Source organism: Neomonachus schauinslandi, chromosome 12 (assembly GCF_002201575.2).
Source record: "Neomonachus schauinslandi chromosome 12, ASM220157v2, whole genome shotgun sequence".
NCBI lineage: Eukaryota > Metazoa > Chordata > Mammalia > Carnivora > Phocidae > Neomonachus > Neomonachus schauinslandi.
This window is the reverse complement of record NC_058414.1, coordinates 40,229,623-40,252,109: the sequence shown is the minus strand read 5'-3', so window position 1 is coordinate 40,252,109 and position 22,487 is coordinate 40,229,623. Positions and strand designations below refer to the sequence as shown.

The 22,487-nt window shown below is 42.8% G+C and overlaps 1 protein-coding gene and 1 pseudogene across 1 annotated transcript in view; one reads left to right on the top strand and one right to left on the bottom strand.

Annotated features, from left to right (window-relative positions):
* COL28A1 (collagen type XXVIII alpha 1 chain) overlaps nucleotides 1–22,487 on the top strand; it is a 163,281-nt gene that overhangs the window by 130,512 nt on the left and 10,282 nt on the right. Inside the window, exons 27-32 of the mRNA XM_021689683.1 lie at nucleotides 7,394–7,462; nucleotides 8,000–8,080; nucleotides 8,170–8,205; nucleotides 13,878–13,914; nucleotides 15,527–16,081; nucleotides 17,631–17,788. Of these exons, the coding sequence (XP_021545358.1) occupies nucleotides 7,394–7,462; nucleotides 8,000–8,080; nucleotides 8,170–8,205; nucleotides 13,878–13,914; nucleotides 15,527–16,081; nucleotides 17,631–17,788 (936 nt within the window). The remainder of the gene's footprint in view (nucleotides 1–7,393; nucleotides 7,463–7,999; nucleotides 8,081–8,169; nucleotides 8,206–13,877; nucleotides 13,915–15,526; nucleotides 16,082–17,630; nucleotides 17,789–22,487) is intronic.
* Nucleotides 12,446–12,615, bottom strand: LOC123326453 (annotated as a pseudogene).

Genomic DNA, 22,487 nt, shown 5'->3' with positions numbered 1-22,487 from the left:
CATTTAGATTTGTCCGATTCTTTCTAGTGACTATCAGTTACCTCTAAAGATTAGAAGTTGGTAGAAGTTACTTGCTTCCTCCTAGGCAACCTTGCTATCAGGTGTTATTTTTTTTTTTTTAAAGATTTTATTTATTTATTTGACAGAGAGAGAGGCAGCGAGAGAGGGAACACAAGCAAGGGGAGTGTGAGAGGGAGAAGCAGGCCTCCCGTGGAGCAGGGAGCCCGATGCGGGGCTCGATCCCAGGACCCTGGGATCATGACCTGAGCTGAAGGCACACGCTTAACGACTGAGCCACCCAGGCGCCCCGTCAGGTGTTATGTTTTAATTAAAGCAAATTTCAGACAGAATTCTGCCCGATGTTCAGCTATTCATTAACAAGAAGGCACAAAAACATGCACTAAAGCATGGTCCAAGTTCCAATTTTGTGGGTTTTTTTTTAAGCACTCTAACAAGCGCATTGCATAAAATGATTTCTCTGAGACAAATACAACAATATCCTCATGATTGAACCAGTCAACCTTTTAGTCAGATCAGTGAAGGGACTCTTCATGATGGGTTGAGGGGAGGAGGCACCTGTTCTGAATGAGTTCTAGAATTAGGGTGCTCTAATAAAAGTACTTGGCTGACTCTATAAAAGGGGGTGAAGTACCTGTATATCATTTCTAACTATGACAGTTCTTGAATACCTCTTATTTCCCCAAGTATAAGTTGTTCCTATCATCCCTCTGGAGCAAATTCAGACGGTAAGAGTTGAGGCATAGGTCTTTGAAGTATGGACCACTGATCATGGTATTTCAGATATTACCTCAGCATCCCTAGAGCATAAACTAAATTGCATATACACATCTTCATGATACTGTCTAAACTAAAGCATATGAAGGTAAATTACAGAAAATATAACAATTATCTTACTTTTTGCATGCATAGGGAAAAAGCCAATGTGGCAGATTGAATAATGCCCCCAAAGATATTCATGTCCTAATCCCTAGAGTCCGTGAATATTGCCTTCTATAGCAGAAGAAACTCTGCAGATCTGATTAAGTTAAGCATTTCGAGATGGAGACATTATTCTGGATTATCTGGTTGGGCCCAGAGCATGATCATGAGCGTCCTTCTAAGAAGGGGGCAGAAGGAGAAGAGACTATGGAAGAGGTGATGTTATGGTGGAAACAGGGATGGAGTGGAGGAAGATGGAGGAAGGGGCCCCAAGCCAAAGAATACAGGTGACTACTAGAAGCTGAAAAAGTCAAGGAAACAGATACTCCCCTCGGAGGCTCCAGGGAAAACCAGCCCTGCCAATACCTTGACTTTCGCCCAATGAAACAGATTTTGTACTTCTGATTTCCAGAACAGTAAGGGAAAAAATTTATGTTGTTTTGAGCCACTAAATTTGTGGTAATTCATCACAGTGGCAATAGGAAATGAATATAGCCATCAATATTAATGTCAGCAGAATTTTGGTCCAGCTCATGGAAGTTTCCATCGGAGCCATTCTGAAAACCCTTGGCGTACATGGCTGACACTTCTTAGGTTATTAAAAAAGACCCTGTGTTGCGGGCCATGGAGAGGAGGAAAGGAAAAAAATGGGGCAGGTTTTAAACCATTTTTAGGAACAGACTCAAAATCAGTCCCTGAATCTGTAAAAAGTAAATCATTTCTCTGCCTCTCACTGGGCACAATGGGACTGGATCACCATTTGAATGAAAATCAAGGATAATGAAGCCACACTGTTCCATTTAAGCCCATTAGGACTGTATTCTGGCCAGGTACCAGGTGAGCCTGGGCTACACTCCAGTGGAAGTCTCGCCCACTAACACATAACCTACGCATTGATTCTATTCCCAACCGAATGGGCTACTTTAACTGAACAAGCATTATGGCACCTTAGCCCACGTTAGAAAAGGCTAACATCAAAATGGGACATTAAGTTAGAGGAATTCAATTCCACAAAGGAAAGGATTTTTAGAAACTGGAGGCTCTTGATTTTCAGGCTAGAGATGGAGAAACTGCTTGGCTTCTACTCTGAGCCAAGACAGAACTGAGGAAAGAAAGTCAGCAGAGTCTTTGGAGGAACTGCCTTTGGAGAGAATTACTGTTGAAAGCTTTGCTCTGAAATCAAATACAATCGGAGGAGTTGGGGAAGGATTGCAAAAGCCTTGGTTTTATCATTTACATACTTGCCCCCAGGTTATTCTAGCAATTTCCTAAAACTATGTCTAGCTCTCTCATTACCTGGCTCAGTCCTGTGCACATAGGCACACCCTCAATGGCAGTTGCTAGTTATACCAGGAGAATGTGATGATAGGAACTCAGGAGGAAGGGGACAGGTGCCAAAATGCCGGACCATTGCGTTGTTCTAGGGTTCTCTGGATAAACACTTTCTATCTACATGGTCAATTATATGTACTCCATAGGCCACCAGGAAGATACCATTTTCCTTCTAAAGTGAATTAGCTGTGTCCATGAAGCCTAAGAAAATAATCCCTTTCAGTACAGAAGGGTTCCTGGCTTTGAGGCCAAATACTTAGATAACTATTCAGGCAGGTCACCATGGCTTGCTAACTCTGCCATTTACCCACTAAGTCAACATCTTAATACAGCACTGGCTTCTTTCTTCAAGCTGCTTTTCATTCGAAGGCCTGCTTCAATAATCTTGTACTCCCTACCCTCAAAATTTATATTCTCTTATATGACAGTAAAATTATCAACATCAGAAAATTATCATTGCTACACTGTTTATGGACCCTATTCATTTTGCTAAGTGTTCTATTAATTCTTTTTACTTTTTAAAATACTTTTTTTATTCTTTAGTAAGAGAGTATTTATATACAGAAAAATTCACCCTTTTAAGTGTATAGTGTTAGGAGTTCCAGCAAATGCATAGAGGCCTCTAATGGTCTGGGCTAAGGAAGATTTCCTGACCCTTCCTCAGTAGTGGGACATCTCCTTTCCCAAGTAGTGGGACATCTCGAAAGGTCTGGGATCCATGCCTGCAAGTTTTATTCTGTTTCCTTTCCCCAGCTCCCATGGGTCATCTGTGCCCTAAAGCTGACAGTGTTTGCCGTACATTTCCAGCAGCTTAAGATTTTTGTCCTATAGGAGGCTTTGTGCCTTTCGCTGGGGGATTAGCTACTTCCCTCCCCTGGACCTAAACCACTGGGGAAGCTTTGGGACTTGCCCTGTCCCCAGTCTCTCTTATGAGCACTGGTGAGGTCCCCAAAGGGCCCATGAGTGGGTATAAATTCCCCTGTGTCTAAAGTTCTCAGGGGTCCTGTCCTCTCACACAAGCCCACACTCAGCCTTTAGCAATTAAGAATTTTAGCTGAATTCTTCTTACCAGCTTGTACGACATCCAGTGTTTCCAGCAAGTAAGTAAGTGCCTATGTCCTGTCTCTCCTTAGAGGATCCTTTGTTTCCTTAGATGTTGAGTCACATGGTTGTCCTGTGACCACAGTTCTATGATGTACTCAAAAAAAAGTTGGGCTTTCATAGAATGGTTAGCATTTTTTGTTGTGGATTTAAGAATAAAAGCAGCCTTTTCTAGTTTCTATACCCTAAAGGGAAGGCAGAAGTCCATTTTATAGTTCTGGATCATCTGTGAATTTGATTTCTTTCCTTACTATACTGTAACTATCTGAAAAATGAAAATAATCACATCTGCAGCAGGATGGATCTAAGGGGAGATACAGTGGTTTAGAAGCTGGGTTTGAAATTTGGATTTAATTATACCTTCATATAGACAGGTTCTCTCCTGCAGTTGCTTCTGACCCAGGCTGAAATAATTGTGTCTCCTCTTCCTGACACTTGTAAGGAAAAAAGTATAATTGGGTAGCATTCACCTCTGCAAAATTAAAGAGTTTGCTCGCTATTAGTCAGATAGCGCACCCTGAAAGTTGTAAGAAGACTTCCAAGTATTTTGAAGGGAAACTGACAATTAAAAAGAAAAAAAAAAGGCTTTTGTAAAGGGAAACGCAGCTGCCTGGAATAGCTACAGTGCAAACAATTATATAGAAAATGTCTATAATGTGAAATGATGCAAAATAAATTCCTGACCAAGGAGCTGATCCTAACAGGCTAAGTGGCTACTTTGAGGTCTTCCCCTCAGGGCACAGCAGTGAAGCCATGGTAGATTTTAAGTTTGCTAGGAAATTTGTTAATTTCTTAAAGGAAGCTAGTTAGTCACAAACATTTATTCGACATCTATATTAGCTGTTGTAGGATCCAAAAGGTTGTAAAAGAAACAATTATTCTGAATAATTGTCAGAACGGTGTCAAGTTCTTTCTGGACCTACTTTGTCTGAGGGGACAATTCTCAGGGACAGTTCACCATCACACCCCAGGCCCAGCTGCTCTGTTTGTCACTCCGTTCTGTCCTGTGGGTGGGGACAAAGCCAGCGATACAGCCCCTCCTAGTGCTCTTTTATGAACCTTTAATCCCCTTTCACCTGGCTGCAAAACCTCCTGACCCCCCAGCTCAGGTCCCAGGGGTCTCAAGAATCTCCCTGACAACCTCACACCACCTTTCAACCTGGTCAAATAAAGATGTCCTACTTCACCTCTGAAAAAAACCAAAAAACCCAAAACCAAAAAACCCCTGAGAAAACGAATTTATGCCAAAGTGTCATTTACTGACACATCTTTCTTAAGAGGACAACTTTCTTATAGTTTTTGTTTTTTATTTTCGTTTTAATTAGAACAGAGAATGGCCAATTCTCAGGCAGGTATCTCCCAGGTATCATCCTTCATGCGACTCTGTGAGCTAGCCACCCAGTCTGTATATAGACAGACCCCTCCAGCCTTCATATCCTAGATGAGGCTGCACACCCACTCTCAGAGCATGGTTTTCAGCAAGTGTAATGAGGTTGGTCTGCGTTCCACATATTCCTGTTTATCCCTCTTCACACCTATGCTAGCTGGGCAATCTTTGGAAACAGAACAGATTTTTTTTCCCCTCTCCTTTCTCCTGCTTGAATCTCTAGCTTGGAATTTGCATGTTGATGTACTGTCTCCGGCATATTTCACTGGCACCAATCCCTATCCAAGGTTCTGGGGCTTTCTGTACCACTGTGTTTCCTGGTGGGAAAAGACTGTTCTCTCTTGACTGTGAACTGAATAGAGAAGACCAGTGATCCCTGCCTGTCTCCTATCACCACTGAAGCAAATAATAGAGGGGGCACTTCTTCAGGAGTGAGTCTCCTCAGATAGGCCTGAGACATCCATGCACAACACCACATAAACCTTGACCGTGGGCCCACTGTACCATGGCACTGTGCTTGACTCAAGAGTTACCAAGGTGAAAAAGACCATCAGCGAATGAGTTCGCTGCAATCTGACCCTTGTAAGGAACTTGGTCTGAGTCCTCTAGAGCCGAACTGAGGAAGCAAAAAACTGTAACCCCATACTTGCCTTCCATTTAGAAATACAACATGGCATGGGGCGCCTGGGTGGCTCAGTTGGTTAAGCGTCTGCCTTCGGCTCAGGTCATGATCTCAGGGTCCTGGGATCGAGCCCCGCGTCAGGTTCCCTGCTCAGTGGGGAGCCTGCTTCTCCCTCTGCCTACCACTCCCTCTGCTTGTGCTCTCTCTCTCTGGCAAATAAATAAAATCTTTAAAAAAAAAAAAAACATGGCAGAAATGAAAAGGACCTAAAATTCAGCTAAGTCAACCCACTGAGAGGGGCTATTGATGGATGCAAGAGTTGAGCACTTCATTTCAACAGGAGTCTCCAATTATATTCATCCTATGTTGTACCCTTCTGTGTAAGATTTGTTTTAATGAAAATTTCCCTCCTAGGGATGTGTGCAAGTGTGCAAAGATACATAAGAGAATCTTCACTGAAGCATTATTTGTAATCCGGAAATACTGGAAACAACCTAAATGTCCATCACTAGGATAATGGATAAATTACAGTCTAGTTATTTAATGGCATAATGTACAGCAGAGAAAATGAACTAGAACTATGTATATGCACACAGATATATTTCAAATAGATAATGCTGAGATTTAAAATACAAATTGGATACATAGATATATCACTTATTTGAAGTTTAAACTATTAAATACTGTCCATTATCTTAGACTATATATGTGTAGTTAAAGCATAAAAACACGAATATGAGTGACGCATGTCAATTTCAGAGATTTCCCCTCTTCTTAGGGGAAGGGGATTGAGTATATCAGGGGTTACAGGGGTATCTGCACCATTTCATTTTTTTAATATGGTGGTATGTAGGTGAGTGTTTGCCTTTCAGTATAAATTTTATGTGTCTGAAATATTTCATTTTAATACTTTTAAAAAGAAAGGGTTCTGCTGATTTTAAAAAGGTTTGAAAGCCAATGAACTAGGAAGGGGTGGCTGAGGAATGCTGATACTCAAAGTTACAACAGTCTCCAAGCAGGCCTCTGCGACCCCCTCCAGGCTATCCTTCAAAAGCCCATCCTGCCTTCTGGAATAGCGGCTCTCAAGCCCTAGCAGGCCTATGGCAAAATGCATATTTTACCCTGACCCCCATCTCAGATTCTCATTTCGTTGTCTGAGGTTTTCATTAAGCATACCAGTGATTCTAGTAGGTGTGGTCAGGGTACCTTTGAGAAAGATGTTCAAGGTAAGCAAATGAAATCTCAGTAGCTCATGGGTCTACAAACCTTTGCCACAGACTTGTTGCTAACAATGATTTCGAGTTAAGCCATGTCAGAACTATGACTTCGTATACTCAACAGGGATTATTTCTGTTTCCCGCTCAACATAATGAAAGCCCTTTAAATCAGTGTGGTTTTGGGGGCAGGGGTCAGGGAACAGGAGAAAAAGTTAGGGTAAAGGAGGAGGCAGTTAAAAACAATGCAATGAAAACATTTTTATTTTCTGAATTAAGGAGGTACTAAATAAATAGATTCATGGTACCAATTAGCAGGATTAGAACTAACAGTATATGATAATTATATAAACAGTTCCTTGGCATTCATTTGGGGACAGATGCTGTTATATCCCCTTTTCCTCCTTTATTAAGACAACACATGTTTTTAGCATATCAAAAATACAGAAAAATGTAGAGAAGATTATAAAAATCACCATTAATATCACAACTGAAATAACAGCTGCTTGTTATTTATGAACTGGTTGACATAATGTTCACAGTTTGAAAATTGGCCAAGGTGGGAGTAATTACACCACAGACATAGGCAAATACTGTAAACCAGCTCCTTACTTCTACCCCAGATTCAGAAGTTCAACTTTTACTAGCAAAGCAATGAGCGCATCTGACATATACATTTCCCCCCAAATTTAGATAATGCTACAATGTAGTTTTGGGATTGCAAGTGTATATCTGACAAAGAATTTTCTGAGTTATCTTGGGAAATTAATGGGCTGATCCCTTTTTCATATTGTGTAGGGGGAGCAAGGACCCCAAGGCTTTCCAGGGCCAAAGGGCTTGACAGGCCGTGGCCTCCCTGGCCAGAAGGTAAGTTATTTTAGGACCTTAGAAAGATGCTTAGGTTTAGGATCTCAATAGCTTCACGTGAGCTTTGGGAGAGCTCTCATATCCTTATAGCTCTTGGAGGAAAAAAATCCATTTGGAAGCAAATCCCTATGGATTTCCTTTCCTAACTATAAACGTGCTTAATTTATAAATCTTGTTTTCTTCATCCTTGAAAGCCAGCTGCTAAAGGAGTGAATCCTTACAACATACCCTGTAAAAGACACCGGATAACTGCTCTAAAATTTTATAATAGTTGAACTTCCTGAAGACAGTGAGCTGTTCTGATCGTATCTCAAGGTCTCCTCACCTTGAGATCTCTGGTTCATCATGAATTAGATCATGGTACCTGGGGGGAATGTAAATATAATGACCCCCATTTTTTCCCCCGTAGTATATTTGTGTCAACCAGAACCACAGGTCTTCAAGAGATACCACTGGGAAATTAATTAAATTTTAGAGTTTTTCTCATTTGGCTTCAATATTTACATTCTAAACTTCTCTTTTCACTATATTCTAAAGGGAGAGCATGGAGAACAGGGTGCTATGGGAAAGAAAGGCGGTAAAGGGGAAATTGGAGAGCCCGGATCCCCAGGAAGACAGGCAAGGAGTGATTTTTAAAGTCTTACTGTAATTTTATACATTAACTACTTCTAGCCTATATTGACTGTTACTCTTCTTCCCCTAAGTAGGGGTTACAAGGACCGAAGGGGGACGTAGGACTTACAGTGAGTATCCATCCTAGAGGGTAGACGTAGGACTTACAGTGAGTATCCATCCTAGAGGGTAATGGAGGCTTTGTGCTTGCAAAATTATTCCATTCATGTTCTAGCTTCAGAAGAATGAATTCTTTTGACACATTTTTTTTTTAAAGATTTTTATTTTTTATTTATTTGAGAGAGAGAATGAGAGAGAGAGAGCATGAGAGGGGGAGGGTCAGAGGGAGAAGCAGACTCCCTGCCGAGCAGGGAGCCCGATGCGGGACTCGATCCCAGGACTCCAGGATCATGACCTGAGCCGAAGGCAGTCGCTTAGCCAACTGAGCCACCCAGGCGCCCAAGAATGAATTCTTTTGACACAGAGTTCCAGCTGCCATTTAATGATAGCACTGCTACAAGCCCAGTGTTGACTTAGATGCATGAGGTGATTGATCTGAGCATGAGGGAGAAAGAACACCAGGCAGCCCTCACCCAGCCTTGTGGTGGTGTGTGACACTCCCCTGTGACCCCTGGCAGACAGGGTAACAAGGAGGTGAGCCGTTTAAACAAGCGAAATGTCCAAATGACTTCTACTTGACACGACCCTTCACGTTTCCAAACGGGGCATTCGGTTTCCTTGAAGTAGATCCTTTAGGAAGTGCTCTGAGGAGAATAGCCATCACAAAATGGAGATTACTTGAATGTACTAGTTCACTTATTCAACAAAACTTGTGAGGCATTGGCAAACTTTTCCCTATGTTCCCTACACTGTTGCAAACAAAAAGCTGAAACTCTTCAAAGTCTCACAGGGTAGGAAAGTTCTAGAATTTCTATAGCAGTGTCTATTTCTTCCTTTCTCGTTGGAAGGCACTACATCTTCTGGAGTGGAGAAGCAATGGGAACCTTCTCTTTTATCCTCCTTCAGATTTTTCAGTGGGTCATGATCTGGGGACGCTGACCCTATGTGCTGTGCTGAGCAAATCCAGGCGTAAGGGGTGGGAGTTCAGGTGGTGAAGGTGAGACATGAGAGCTGAGCATGTGACAAACAGAACACACACTTTTTTATGGCCTGTTTGCCTTTTCCTCTTCGTTCTTCCTCACCACAAGTCGGATAGCCCCCCAGATGCCTATGGCATACGAAAGAGCTACGTACACATCAATTCCTCCCCCAAAGTAGCAGGAAGAGTATCTGTAAAATGCCCAGAGGAACAATCCCCATAGGTTTATACCCTCCCTCCTATCCCAGTATGTGGAGAGGGCCTGCCTTCCTTCATCCATTCATCTGTTCACTCATTTCACCAACATTTATTGGGTACGTATTCTGGGTCAGGCTCTGAGATAGGCAGGGGAGCAGTAGAGATTAAGAGACTATGTCTGTGGACTCAAGGAGCTCATAGCCCATTAGAAAGAAAGACAAGCAAAGGATGTTCACCTGTCATTTGATAAATGCTATGATAGACGTAGATAATGTGGATCGAGAGCAGACAAAAGGATGTCCGATGATGTTTGGGCCCACATTAGGCTTTAATTGCTTGAGCAGAAGATTTTTTTTTTTTTTTTTTAATTCATGAGAGACAGAGCGAGAGAGAAAGGCAGAGGGAGAAGCAGGCTCCCAAGGAGCAGGGAGCCCCACGCGGGACTCGATCCCAGGACCCTGAGATCACGACCTGAGCCGAAGGCAGACGCTCAACCATCTGAGCCACCCAGGCGCCCGAGCAGAAGATTTTTAACCAAGAGGCAGAGATCTTAGAAATGAGGATGTCATTCTACCGACCTTGGCTTTCTAGATTCTAGAAGAGGGACTAGCAGGGAAGGATGACTGAAGGAAGAGCGAATTTGCCTGCAATGAGAATCTAGTCTGTGACTGGTCCTGTGTTAGGCTCCTTCACCTCTGGTGCTCCTTCACCTTACCTAGTATTGCAGGGTGCCTGAGGGCTCATGTTTTAGAGCCCCCACACAGGACCTATAGTGCTTCTTCAGCCGCACCCCTTCCCCTGGGTGAGAGTCCTCAGAGTCGAGGAGAGTGAGCACCCTGAGCACACGCCCGCTCTGTTCTACACACTGGATACACAGGATCCCCAAATTGCCTGCCTAAATGGCCCATTTAGAAAGCTGATAGCACTGGCCTGTATGCATGGGTCCCCCCAGAGGGTGGGCAAGGGGCAAGGGTTCTCAGGGAATTTGGACAGAGCTCAGAAGTAAAGACTTCACGCCATGAATGCTGGCCCAAGCCCCGTGCAGTGTAGAAATGGTGGGGATGGGGTGCAACGAGAAGGGGACAGGCTGCAGACCACAGCCCTCCCTTGCCCAAGAGTCCATGTTAATCTACAGGATAGCTCCATGAGGTAGGTACTATTATCTCTACTTCCATGAAAGACATGCTAAGTCAGAAAAGTCTGGGCGATATGCCTGAAGTCGCCTTGCTAGCAAGTAGCAGAGCCCTTGTAGCTGGAGTTGGCTTGTCTGCTGCCAAATCCAGGCAGCTCCCCCATAAATGCTGTTCTTAGAAGGCCTCTTCCCTCTCCCCACCCATGTTCTCTCCCTGATCAAATATATCCCCAAGCAGCTGTCAGTTGTAGATTCATTCCAGACTAGCAAACTACTCTTTTAAGAGGCAAATACCATTGACAGAGTTCAGTGTCATAAGAATTCATGCCAAATTGCTTCAAAAAGACTGTTCTTCCACCCGCCCCTAACATGTTAGCATTTCTCAGTGTCTGCCCTCAGTCTTCTTTCTCCTGGTCTTCCAACTCTGAGGCAGGGACAGCCATGAAAGGAAGGGGGGATGGACAGTTTGAAGAGGCTAGTTTGATTTCATAGCAAAATTGTATGGAGAGTGACAACATACTGTCTTCATGTTATAAACATGCAAAAGAATATGTTTAACCAGTGGAGGTGAGGGGACACACTGGATTAAAACAGACTGGAAAGCTCTGCTCCAGGAAATCTCATCTGCCATCGCTGTACGCTGGCCTTCCTTAAATCTGCCTCTAGTTTGCACTGCTCTCTGGAGCACCAGACCTTACGTCTAACTGCCTACTGGACATCCCCAGCTGGATGTCCCATCGATGCATCAGACTCAGCCATGCTCAAGCGGAGCCCAGTGATCTTCACTAGCCCCCACCCTGCTCCTATTCCATTCCTCCCTAATCTCAGAGAGTGGGCCAACGTCATTTGCCTCCTCTGAGACTCTTTCCTCACCCTTCCTTCCAACTACCCACCAACCCCTTCATTTTCCCTCGGATAGTTCCCTCTAGACCAATCCTTCCTCCTTATCACTGCCACCACTGCTTTCTGGTGTCACTTCCCCCGCCCCCGAACTATTTAGGAACCTCAAACCCCTCCATTGGCTGCCATGATCACCTTTCTAAAATAAAAGCATGATCAGATCTCTTCTCTGCTTAGGGACCATGCGTCTTCTCACCGCCCACGATAAAGTTCACACTCTTCAACATGACACAAAGACCTTCTAGAGTTCATCTGTCTTACACATTTCCTGTCATTCTCTCTGCCACGTACCCTGTGTCGTAAGTTTACTCAAGTACTGTAAGGCACTGTGTTTGTGTACTTTGTCCCCTGCCTGGAATGCTCCTCCCATTCTCCCTCTTTCCTCCCCTTCTCCCTCTTTCCTCCCCAAGCTGCTCGTAATCCACCTTCCTGGTCCGCAGCCCCACCCTCAGGCTCCCACCTCTGGAATTCCCAGCAGACCCGTGTGGTTCCTTGACTCCAATCCAATAGCACAGCACTTACAAAAGTATTTATTTGTCTACTGCTTACTAGACTATGAATCTTTTGATAGGTATAAATTCGATGCCTTCATCATTGGCAAAAATAGCCAAAGTAGTCATTGAGCAATTTGAGTGGAAAAAATAAAACTATTTTAGTCAAGCAAAAGCAAAGAAGAGGAGGAAAAGATTGATATATGTGAGTACCTAAAGCTTTTTAGACCTGGTTAGACCATAAAAGCACATTAAGAAGAATTTAAATGCAACTTTGATATAAAAATTATTCTTACAAGTCAATGAAAGATAAACATCTTAATAGAAAAAATAGACAAAGGACATACAAAGAACTTGCACAAGGGGATACAGCTTGGAAACATGCATATGAAATAAAACTTAGCCTCACTAAGAATTGCATAAGTATAATTTAAAACAATGTGATATCTTGTTCTATCAAATGGCAGAGATTATGTAAAAATAATAACCAGTATTATGTGTCTAAAATAAAATAGGTTTTCTTATACGCTGCTGTTAGAGGTGTCAGTTACAACCTTTCTGAAGGTCACTTTGGCAATATGCATCAAGAGCCTTAAAATGGCCATGCATCTGACTTCAGTAATCAAGTTTTTCAGAATACTTAATAATATGGGAAATTAAGTATGATATAATGTTAAGTGAAAAACTACACTTGATCTTAGCCAAAAGGCTGAGAAGCGATGTTAAGTGAAAAACTGTAATAAACTTGGTGTCTAGTTTCTCCACTTGTAAAAAATTAAACATAAATATATAAATATATTTCCCCTTTCTAAAAACACAATGTAAATATATAAATATATGCATTTTCCCTTTCTAGACACATCCTAGTTTCAGATTAAATGCCTCTCTAAATGTGGAAAAACATGACAAGGCCCCCCCCCAAAAAGATGACTATTGACTTCCTCATTTTATATAATTGTATTAATATTGTATTGGGAGTTCTTTTTAAATAGCCACTTGGAATCACTGGCTTTTACTCAATTTACAAAAAAATACAATTAAATTAAAATGCTCTGAATATTTTCCATACATGTTTCTGTTAAGTCCCATCACCAGCGATGTCATCTTTACCCCAGTTCTGTCATTGTGAATTTTTTCTTTAAAACTTTACTTTTGCAACTGTTAAATTTGATCTTCTCAGATCTTAGTTTTGCCTCCTTCCCGTTGAGATTTTCTGGGCTTCTATTAATAAAGTTCATCATTCCCGTCAGCTTCCTGTCTTGGGCAAATACAGAATTCTGTTTTCCATCGTCCCATCCCAGTTATTTGTAAACGTGCTACTCAGGGCAGGGCGTTGGCACATTCACTCCCCATCCCCACCTCACCCTGGGCTCCTCTGCTGGAGCTGATGGCAGCAGGACCAGGAAGGAGCATTCAGGAACATGGGGACATTTCATGAAAGTGCCGAAGTGAGAGTATCAGGAACCTGGGGAGGGGACTTGCAAAACTGGACGGTGGTAGAGAAAAGGAGGGAATAGGGCATAGAATGAATTCTCTTTTGGCCCTGGTACTTGTCTTGGTTGCTCAGCACATGTGGGTTAAGTTGTGTAACTGATGGCATGCATCACCCACACCTTTATAAGTTATACTTTATGGAGTTGGGCCCTATCCTAAGAGTTCTGTGTGCGTAGCCTCATTTGACCTGCACCCCAGCCCTGAGACACAGATACCGTTAGGTCATCTAATGCCCAAGGTCACACAGCCGATAAATGCTGGAGCTGCAATTGTGAACTCTAGAAGTCTGAGCTCTGACATTTCACAACTCAAACACATTTCAGTTATGATATATTCTAGCCACCTTTTAACCCCTGTGCCATTTGTTTTCTTCAGCTGAAGAATAAAAGCAAACGGCTCCAAGCTGATTGTAATAAGACACAGCTTTTATGATGATAGGAAAAAAATATTATGGTCATATAATTAATACATTTTCCTTTTGTCCTTCAGAGAGAAGAAATTATCAAAATTATTTTTGAAATATGTGGTAAGATTTGACCGTCAAGAAAAAAAAAACCATCCCTTCAAAATACCACAGCCACTATGTTCTGTGTTGGTCAAGATAAATGTGATCACCCAGAGATATACGGGAGAAAGCTCATGAGAAAGTTTGAAGCTCGTTTGGAGAGTCAATGGGAAACTGAAAGATGCAGAGAGAGGGGCTGTGGGAATCCTGATTTAAAAAAAGAAATCATCTTCCCAGGGTGCTTAAGAGGAGTGAAGACATTGGTCCTGGAGTCTGTGGGCAGGCAGGCCTTTTGTGAGCACAGAGCTCATTTGTATTCAGTGACATTTACCTGAGCTTGGGAAGGGAAAAAACAACAAAGGAAGTATGACCACAGGGGCCTAACTGGCATTTGAATCCAGCCTGGCTGGTGATTAGAATGTCTGTGTTTTTCCTGAAGCAAGAAGTCTTTCTGAATTGAGTTTTGAGCAGGATTTCTAGAGTGCATTTCATTTCAAAGACAGGAGGACACTGTCAGTCATCGTGCTTCATAGCTCTATCTAAATGCTTCTATGGCTAAATACGTTAAACTTAAAATAGACTTAGCAGAAAGAGGAAGAAAAGAGATTAGCCAAAAGGCAAGAGATTAATAAAATAATGGAAATAAGAGAAACGTGGCAGAAATGTCATTGTTCTTCCATACAGGGAACCCCTGAACTGGCTTGTCCCCCAAAAGACCTCTGGATGTTAAGAACCCAGCTGGGACTCTGTATGGTGACAGGCCAATTTAGATGGGGCTTTGGAGTTCTAGAAGCCCGGCAAAAATAGCACCCAGTTTCCTCCTATTTTTTGTGGTAGGGCTGTTGGGTAACATGAGGATATGAATAAACCAACGGAGCCCTGATAAGTCTTATTTCCTGGTAACTCTAATGATTGCTTTGAATGGTAAACCCTAAACCAAAGTTGTTTATTAACCAGCATTCTGAGATCGTTCTCCTGAAGAGGTATCATAGTATGGACGGACTGCTGGCCTCACTGAGCCACCTTTGTCCTCATTGTGAGTGACTGGGGACACAAACTAGAGTCTGGGGCAGCTGTTCTTCTGTACAGTTACGGGCCCTAATCCTTTCCCCACAATTAACCATTTTCAATCCATCACTTTACCCAATTGTCATGCTAATGAGGAAATATCAGTTGTCACATAAGGATATGGTGGAAGACTAGAAGATTAGCTTTCAGATTCAAATTAAATAGAAATGCTGGAAGGATAAAGAGCAAATTGAGGCTAGGGTTATCTTTTAGGGAGAGGGAGAGGAATGTAATCAGGAAGGGACACACAGGGATGCAGACTCTTCTAAAAATACATATTTTTTAATCTGAGAAATTGGCACATAGGTGTGTCCTCTACAGTGCTTTGGTGGTTTTTTTGTGTGTGGGGTGGGGGAGGTTGTTTTTGCAGTATATTATTTTCTAAAAAGTTAGATATAGAAACCAGAAGGGGGACAGCTGTTAGCTGTTAACACTCCCAGAAAGGGAAGGTAATGATCCAGGTCTCTGGTGGTTCGCTGCCCCTTTCTCAAACCACTCTGACGCCAATCAGTGATGTTCTGATTTTCATTCATGCAATGTTTCTATCTCAACATTCATCTTTTAGGGTGTGGGCCCAAATGCAAAGAGACTCCTCTAGAACTGCTGTTTGTGATTGACAGCTCCGAAAGTGTAGGGCCAGAGAACTTTGAGATCATCAAAAGTCTCGTGAAGACTCTGTCCGACCAGGTTGCTCTGGACCTCACTACGGCCCGCATAGGCATAATCAACTACAGCCATAAAGTGGAGAAAGTTGCTCATCTGACTCAGTTCTCCAACAAGGACGACTTCAAGTTGGCTGTGGACAACATGCAGTACCTGGGGGAAGGCACTTACACAGCCTCAGCGCTCCATGAGGCCAACCACATGTTTGAAGCCGCACGGCCGGGTGTAAAGAAGGTGGCCTTGGTCATCACTGATGGGCAGACTGATACCCGAGATGAGAAGAATCTGACGGAAGTGGTGAAGAAAGCCAGTGACATCAATGTGGAAGTATTTGTGATTGGGGTAGTGAAGAAAAATGACCCCAACTTTGAAATGTTCCACAAAGAAATGAATCTCATTGCTACTGACCCAGATAGCGAGCACGTTTATCAATTTGATGACTTCGTTACCCTGCAAGGTAAGCCTCAGCGCCAGGGGAAAGGAATTTATGTTATTCTTCCAAGTACTGCATCACTGGATTATCCTGACCAAAAATGGAAATCAGGAGGAGGCTAATGAGGCTTACGCCAACACTAAATTGAACACATAAACTCCAGAAGGCAAAAAACATTTAGCATCCATCCAGTTTAGAGGGTATAATCTCTTGTCTTTATTCATTTGGAATAAGTGCTGAGTTGGCCTTGGAGTTGATTAACTGGGCTATCTAAGGTCGAGGACATGGTTGAAAAGAAAGAGTAGAATCTGGGGTATTGCTAAGCCTAGTTAATGTTCAAAAAGTGACCTAACCTGCATAAGAGATGCAGGAAACCAGCAGCAAGGCAGAAAAGAACCATGGAATCAAAGTGAATTAAGAAGTGTATGAGGAATGAAAAAAAGTTATGGTAATCTAGAGAGATGAGAAACACAAGTAACGGGGATAATTCTCATTTCTCTTCTATTCTCCATTTGCTGCTCTTATAGACTATGAAACTAAGGAAGAGTAAACAGGTTGATGTGGGGAGTTTATCTTAAAGTTCCACATTGTGCCTATTCGTCCTACAGTCAGTGCTAATCTGGTGGGTTTCCCTTTGCTACTTTGCCCTGTCACACGAACTGATGTTTCCCAGAGAGGCATTCTAAGACACTGACACATCTGTGATTAGAATGTGGTCAGTATTGCTTCTCAGTGAAACATGTTCCAATTCTTCGGCAACTGAGAACTCATTGTGGCAGGAGTCACATCCAGGGAGCTTGTGAAGTAGGTGAAACGTATGCTTCACGTGTTTGCAGGCTTCCATTTGGCTCCATTCCTTGTCCATCCTTCCGGGAGCGTGCGCTGACGTGGCCTAGCACAGCCTCTCCTTGCCCTCATGCTGCTCCCTGCCTACTCTGGCTGCCAGCCCAGCTTGCCTGAAGGGTAGCATGCCCTGCCCAGAACCTTCCCACTTTCTATTTCCCCTTTCTCCAGGCCTTTCTTCTGGGGTTTCATTTCCTGAACACCCCACAGGATGACTGGTGGCCTTATCGGACAAAGTGTATCTCACTGGGCTGTTACTGTGTTAGAATGGCCAGAAATATCACACAATTCAGAGACATTATACTTTAATAACTAAAGAGCTTTATCATCTTTTAACCAAAGGAGTTAGTAATTCATTCCAGCTAATGAGGGATATATTTTTGGACTGGCTGGCCTTTTGCTCTCTCGGGAACCACAGGTAACTGCCCATTATACTCCTTATGGGTGGGGACCCGCCCCTTCCACAGAGTGGTTCAGTTAACTGATGCTTTGGATAGCAAGGATTTAATTGATTCTTTTGCCTCCATAGGCTGTTGTACACTATTAAGTCAAACTGAATTATTTTAGATGGCTTCTTCTAGATGATCTCTAAAATGCTTTAAAACTTAGTTCACTGAGCAGTTGACCTCAAGCGATGGGAAAGTGTCTGTTTATTTTAAGGAGAGCATGGAAGATCTCTTTAAACAGGTTTTGCCCCTACTATTCCCCTTTTCTACTTTTCTTTTAAAAGACACCCTGAAGCAAAAATTGTTTAAAAAAACATGTGAGGATTTTGATTCCTACCTCATTCAAATTTTGGGTTCACCGCCACTTCAACCTGGATTTGGGATATCAGGGGAAGAACTTGGTGAATCCACGCCAGAGCCTCAGAAAGAAATTTCGGAGTCTGTAAGTAACTGTCTTGCTTAATTTATGAGCTTAAAATTGTGTATTCTGTCTTATGTCAAAGACCGTCTTGGCCTGCACTGTCAAGAACCAACTGAGAGAAGTGTATTTTCAAGTCCTTGGCTATAAATAGTAGTACTTTTGTCTTCAGATTGCTAGTTCTGAAATAGCTCTGGGGCTTGTGAGCATGAATATGAGATTTTTCAATATTTCCATATTTTATAAGTAATTCTTTATTGAACGTTGCAAACAATACTTTTATAGTAGGCCCCAGCTACCACCAAAGGAATTCTGTACACTGGAATGGATTAACACGACACTATTTGAATCACTCACTTGCCATGCTCTACAGATCCTTTCATACAAGGTCACAACTCCCCCTCATCCATCTGGGTACATGCTCCCCACTTTGCACCCTCTCAAGTTTCTTCCAAGTGTGCACATGCTCAACCTGCCATTTTCCGTATTCCAAGCCATGTTCTTGCTCATTTAGCTTCCACCTCCTGTGCTCAGGGTGGAGACAGGCTGGGAGGCTATGCACGCATATGGTACAAGGTGGATGCTCTGTTTCAGAGCTCCTCAAATACACGTGCATGAGGGAACTGCCTCCCGAATGTGTTAAGACAAATGTGACTATCCTCATAGCAAGCTTCTGGGCACTGACCTCAGATCAAGAGCAACAACTATTAGGTTCTTTTAGGTGAAAATGGGAAAGCCTCCCATAATTACTGGTAAGGGAGTGCTGTGGTCTCTTCCCCACCAAGTTACAAGCCAAGCAGGTCTAGACTGATCTCTACTACACATATGGACATCCTCTGGCAAGCAGGCACACAGGAGCTGTGCCCATTTTCTGTAAGTTGTGCCCTTTCCCCGAGGAAGCCCTGTGCTGTCCTTTTATGAAAGAACATGAAAGATTCATTATGAGCAAGTGCAACAATAGTCTTGCATCAGGATTCAGTTAACTGTCTAGTTGGACTAAGGCCCTGAGAAACCTCCAGATCAGTAGTTGGACCCAGGACCATTCAGGAATCAGGCCTAGGTTGCCATTCCTACGGGGATAGACCGTAGGACTCACTGGATTTTTATATTCCGTTCAGAAAAGGGTAGTAAAGCCTCTAATATATTTTTATTTGATTAAATACTGACTGACTCCAAGATGGGTAATTCCAATTAGAGCAACAGAGTGCCCCTGGATTGTAGATTGAAATTCACCTGTACATTTTTACTACATGGTCTGTATCAGGGGTCAGCAAACTCTTTCTGTAAAGGCCACATAGTACTTTTTTTTTTTTTTTTTTTGGTTTTGCAGGTCATTTGATCTCTGTTGCAATAGTTCAGCTCTGCCTTTGAAGTGTAAAATCAGCCACAGCCAACACTTACCTGAACAAACATGGCTACATTCCGATAAAACTTGTTTCTAAAAACAGATGAAAGCTTGCATTTGGCCCATGGGGTTTGCTGATCCTGGTCTTCACTGAGCATTTAAAAGTAAATTACAGACAGTAGAGTACACAGTTTATCTCCTCCAGAGCATGGAGTGCTCCGGGGGCCTTGCCTGCCTGTGTGACTTATCACTCTGTCCCTCTCCTACTCAATCCGTCCCTTCCTGAAGATTTCCTAGACAAGAGCAAACTCAGGTTTCATCTGGCAAGTGGCACTTAAACTCTGAGCTCTCCCTATAATCGGTGCATTCCATACTACGTACTGATCATTTACTGCCGTACTAGGGAGTGGCTCTTATGACAGAGTTCCTGTCCAGGGGAAGTCCATGGCCTCTCAGGAAGATGGATGCATACAAGAATTAAGAACTTTAACAGCTGTGGATGAAGCACAAGAGATGTTGCAGTTAATTTCAGAGTCAAGGAAGGCTTTACAGGAGAGGTGGCAGTGAGCTAAATTTTAAAAATAAGTAGGAGTTTGTCATGACAAGAGTAAGGGGAAAAGGTATTTCCAGCAGAGGGAACATGTGGCCAAAAGGGGATTCCACAAGGCACGGCATTTCAAGACATTGGGAAAAGTTCAGTCTGGTTGGAGCCTAAGGTATGTGTAGCAGGACGGGGAATGCTACAGCTGGACAGACAGTCACATGCTTCATGGGTCAAGTGAAGGAGCTTGAACTTCATGTGTAAGCCATGCAGCGAGGAGAAAGCAGAGGAGTTTGTAAAGCAAGGGTCCTATGGTCATGTTTGGTTTGTGGGAGGAATAACCCTGTTGCGGTACAAAGGGTAAATAGGAGGAGAACAGGAGACTGGGGCCAAGCTGTGAAGTCTTGCAATAGTCTGGGCGGTCAGAATGAAAGCAGGCGTGGACTGGAAGCCATTTCTGGGGTAGAATGAACAGGATTTAGTGACTGGATGGTTCGAAGTTTAGGGTTAGCCTAAGATTAGCCAGCTGGGTTTCTAACTCGGATTTGGAGTGAACTGAAACACTGTCTGCTGAGATGGAGACTAGAGGAGGCAGGGTGGGGGGTTTTGAAGGAAAATACTGAGCTTGCTTTGCACCAGGTCAAGCAGAAGTGCCTGAGGGACCTCCAAGGCACTTAGGACACGGAATGAGGAATAGCATTGTCTCTGGTATCATGGCACAGGAAGCGAGAAGGCGCTGAGAGACGAGCGATGTGAACAGATTATGAATGATGGAGCATTCTAGGAGCTATGGGGGGGAGGGCATAAGAAAAGTACATCCAAAATAGTTTGGATTTCGAACACCAAGAGCCATATAGAAGGAAACTGAGCCTCAGCTAGGTCTCATCGGGTGCCCCTGAGATAGCAAAGCATGCAACGGACTCGAGCTTCCTGGATAGTCCTCATCTCTAGACCTTCTCATGCTGGCTCTTTGCAGAAGCACCAAGGCAAGACTGAATTTTAAACAATGAGTGTTCCTGATAGGTTTTAGTCTGAAAAAACATATATGCATTGATATTCACAGTTATCTCTGTCATATGTATATGAAAGCATACTTACATACCCACCCTTTATCTAAAAGTATATATACAGTATCCAAACTTGTAAAGTGAATCTGTCCAAACTTTTCAATTCTCAGATTTTCCCCAAGCCTGCCCTAGGCAATACTACAAAACAAACCATCTCAGAAGTCCTATTTCCCTTACTGTGTCTCTTTCCTTTCTCTGTTGCCTCTATCACTCCTTACAGCATCTAATGCTACCTTCCTTCTTTCTCTTCTTTCTATTGAAATCTGTTCTTAGAGAAAAATCTAGTCATTTATACTTTTGTGTGAAATCTAAGTCAAAGGGTTTCCACCTCCAAGAAAGACTTACATATTAAGCATTTTATCTTATTGTGGAATGAACTTGAGGTACACTCAACATCTGTGCACAGGTGTGTTGGGAAATGCAGAGAGCAGACGGATTTCCCAGGTTCTAGTAAATTCATAACTCCTCGGTAACCCCCTGCTCTGTTGCTCTTTCGGGCCAGTCTTGGGAAGCTAAACATGCACATCCATTCTACTCTGTTCCTCTCCTGAAATCACAGGATCATTTATACTTGCTTTGGAATGTGTTACATTTTACATTGTTAATAATTTATGTATATACCTCAACTCTCCTAATGGATTTAAATTCCTTGAGAACATGATCTGTGTCTGATTAAGTTTTGTGTCCCACTCATGACTTAAAAATGTTCTTCATCTTTCACACAGTAGATGCTCAATAAATACTTAGTGACCAAATGAATGCTATACCAAATGTTAGGCTAAAAAAGAAACCTAAAATTTTTCTTCAATGAAAGGCATAAATTATACTGTTTAAAAAAAATCCTTACCTTTTATGGGACTAATACGGTTGGCACTCACGTTCCTTTATTCTTTCTGGGTTTAGCCAGTTAGGTTAAGATTTCCAAGATATAAATGGGAGTGGGGCAATAAAATCAAGTAAATATCACTTAGTCAGACTAACTGGTTATATCCAGTAATGGTCCATTAAGCAAATAAGCATATTAATTTCCTGCATGAAATAGCATTTTGTCATTCTAAATACATTAATAAAGTCATGTCAGCACACAGGTGGCTTATTCACTGGAACTGGTTTCTTGTAACAATATTCTAGGGTTTTTTTTCCAGTTGAAAGAGTAGAAAAGAAAGAGGCCCTGTCTACCATATCCATAAAGCTTCTTTTTGTATTATGAAAATTTGTTCCCTGATTGCAAATAACTTAGATAACTGGCAGCAGAGATATATTCCTCTTGGTGGAAAGGAGGCTGTGGGATTTCTAGGCAGAGTGATTCCACAACAAGCCAGTGAAGGGCAGAGTCAAGCTAGCATGGGAAGGGTCCCTGTGGGTAGCTCTGCACCAGGTGGAGACATGTAGTGGAGGAAGTGGTAAGTTGTGAGTCTTCTCCTTGCCTTTGTTATCCCCAGGACATGTAGTCCAATGCTAGGATGCCGGCCCCTCATTTCCATGGAGGAAATGTACACCTTATTGATGTAAATGTCAGGAAACGAATACAGCAGGCTGACTGCTGGCTGTCTCACCCTCTCTTTGTCCACCTTCTCATTTAGTGTGACCCTGTCCCTGGTCCCCAGGCCACCTGCCTCATTTCTCCCCTCCTATCATTATCACACAGCTGCTCCAAGGTCTCCATCTCATTGTCACTCTTGCTGGCTCTCCCATGTCTCACCCTCCTTTCCCTGCAATATTTATTCATTCTTACTTCACCCCGATATCCGTCTAGAGAAGACCACTTCT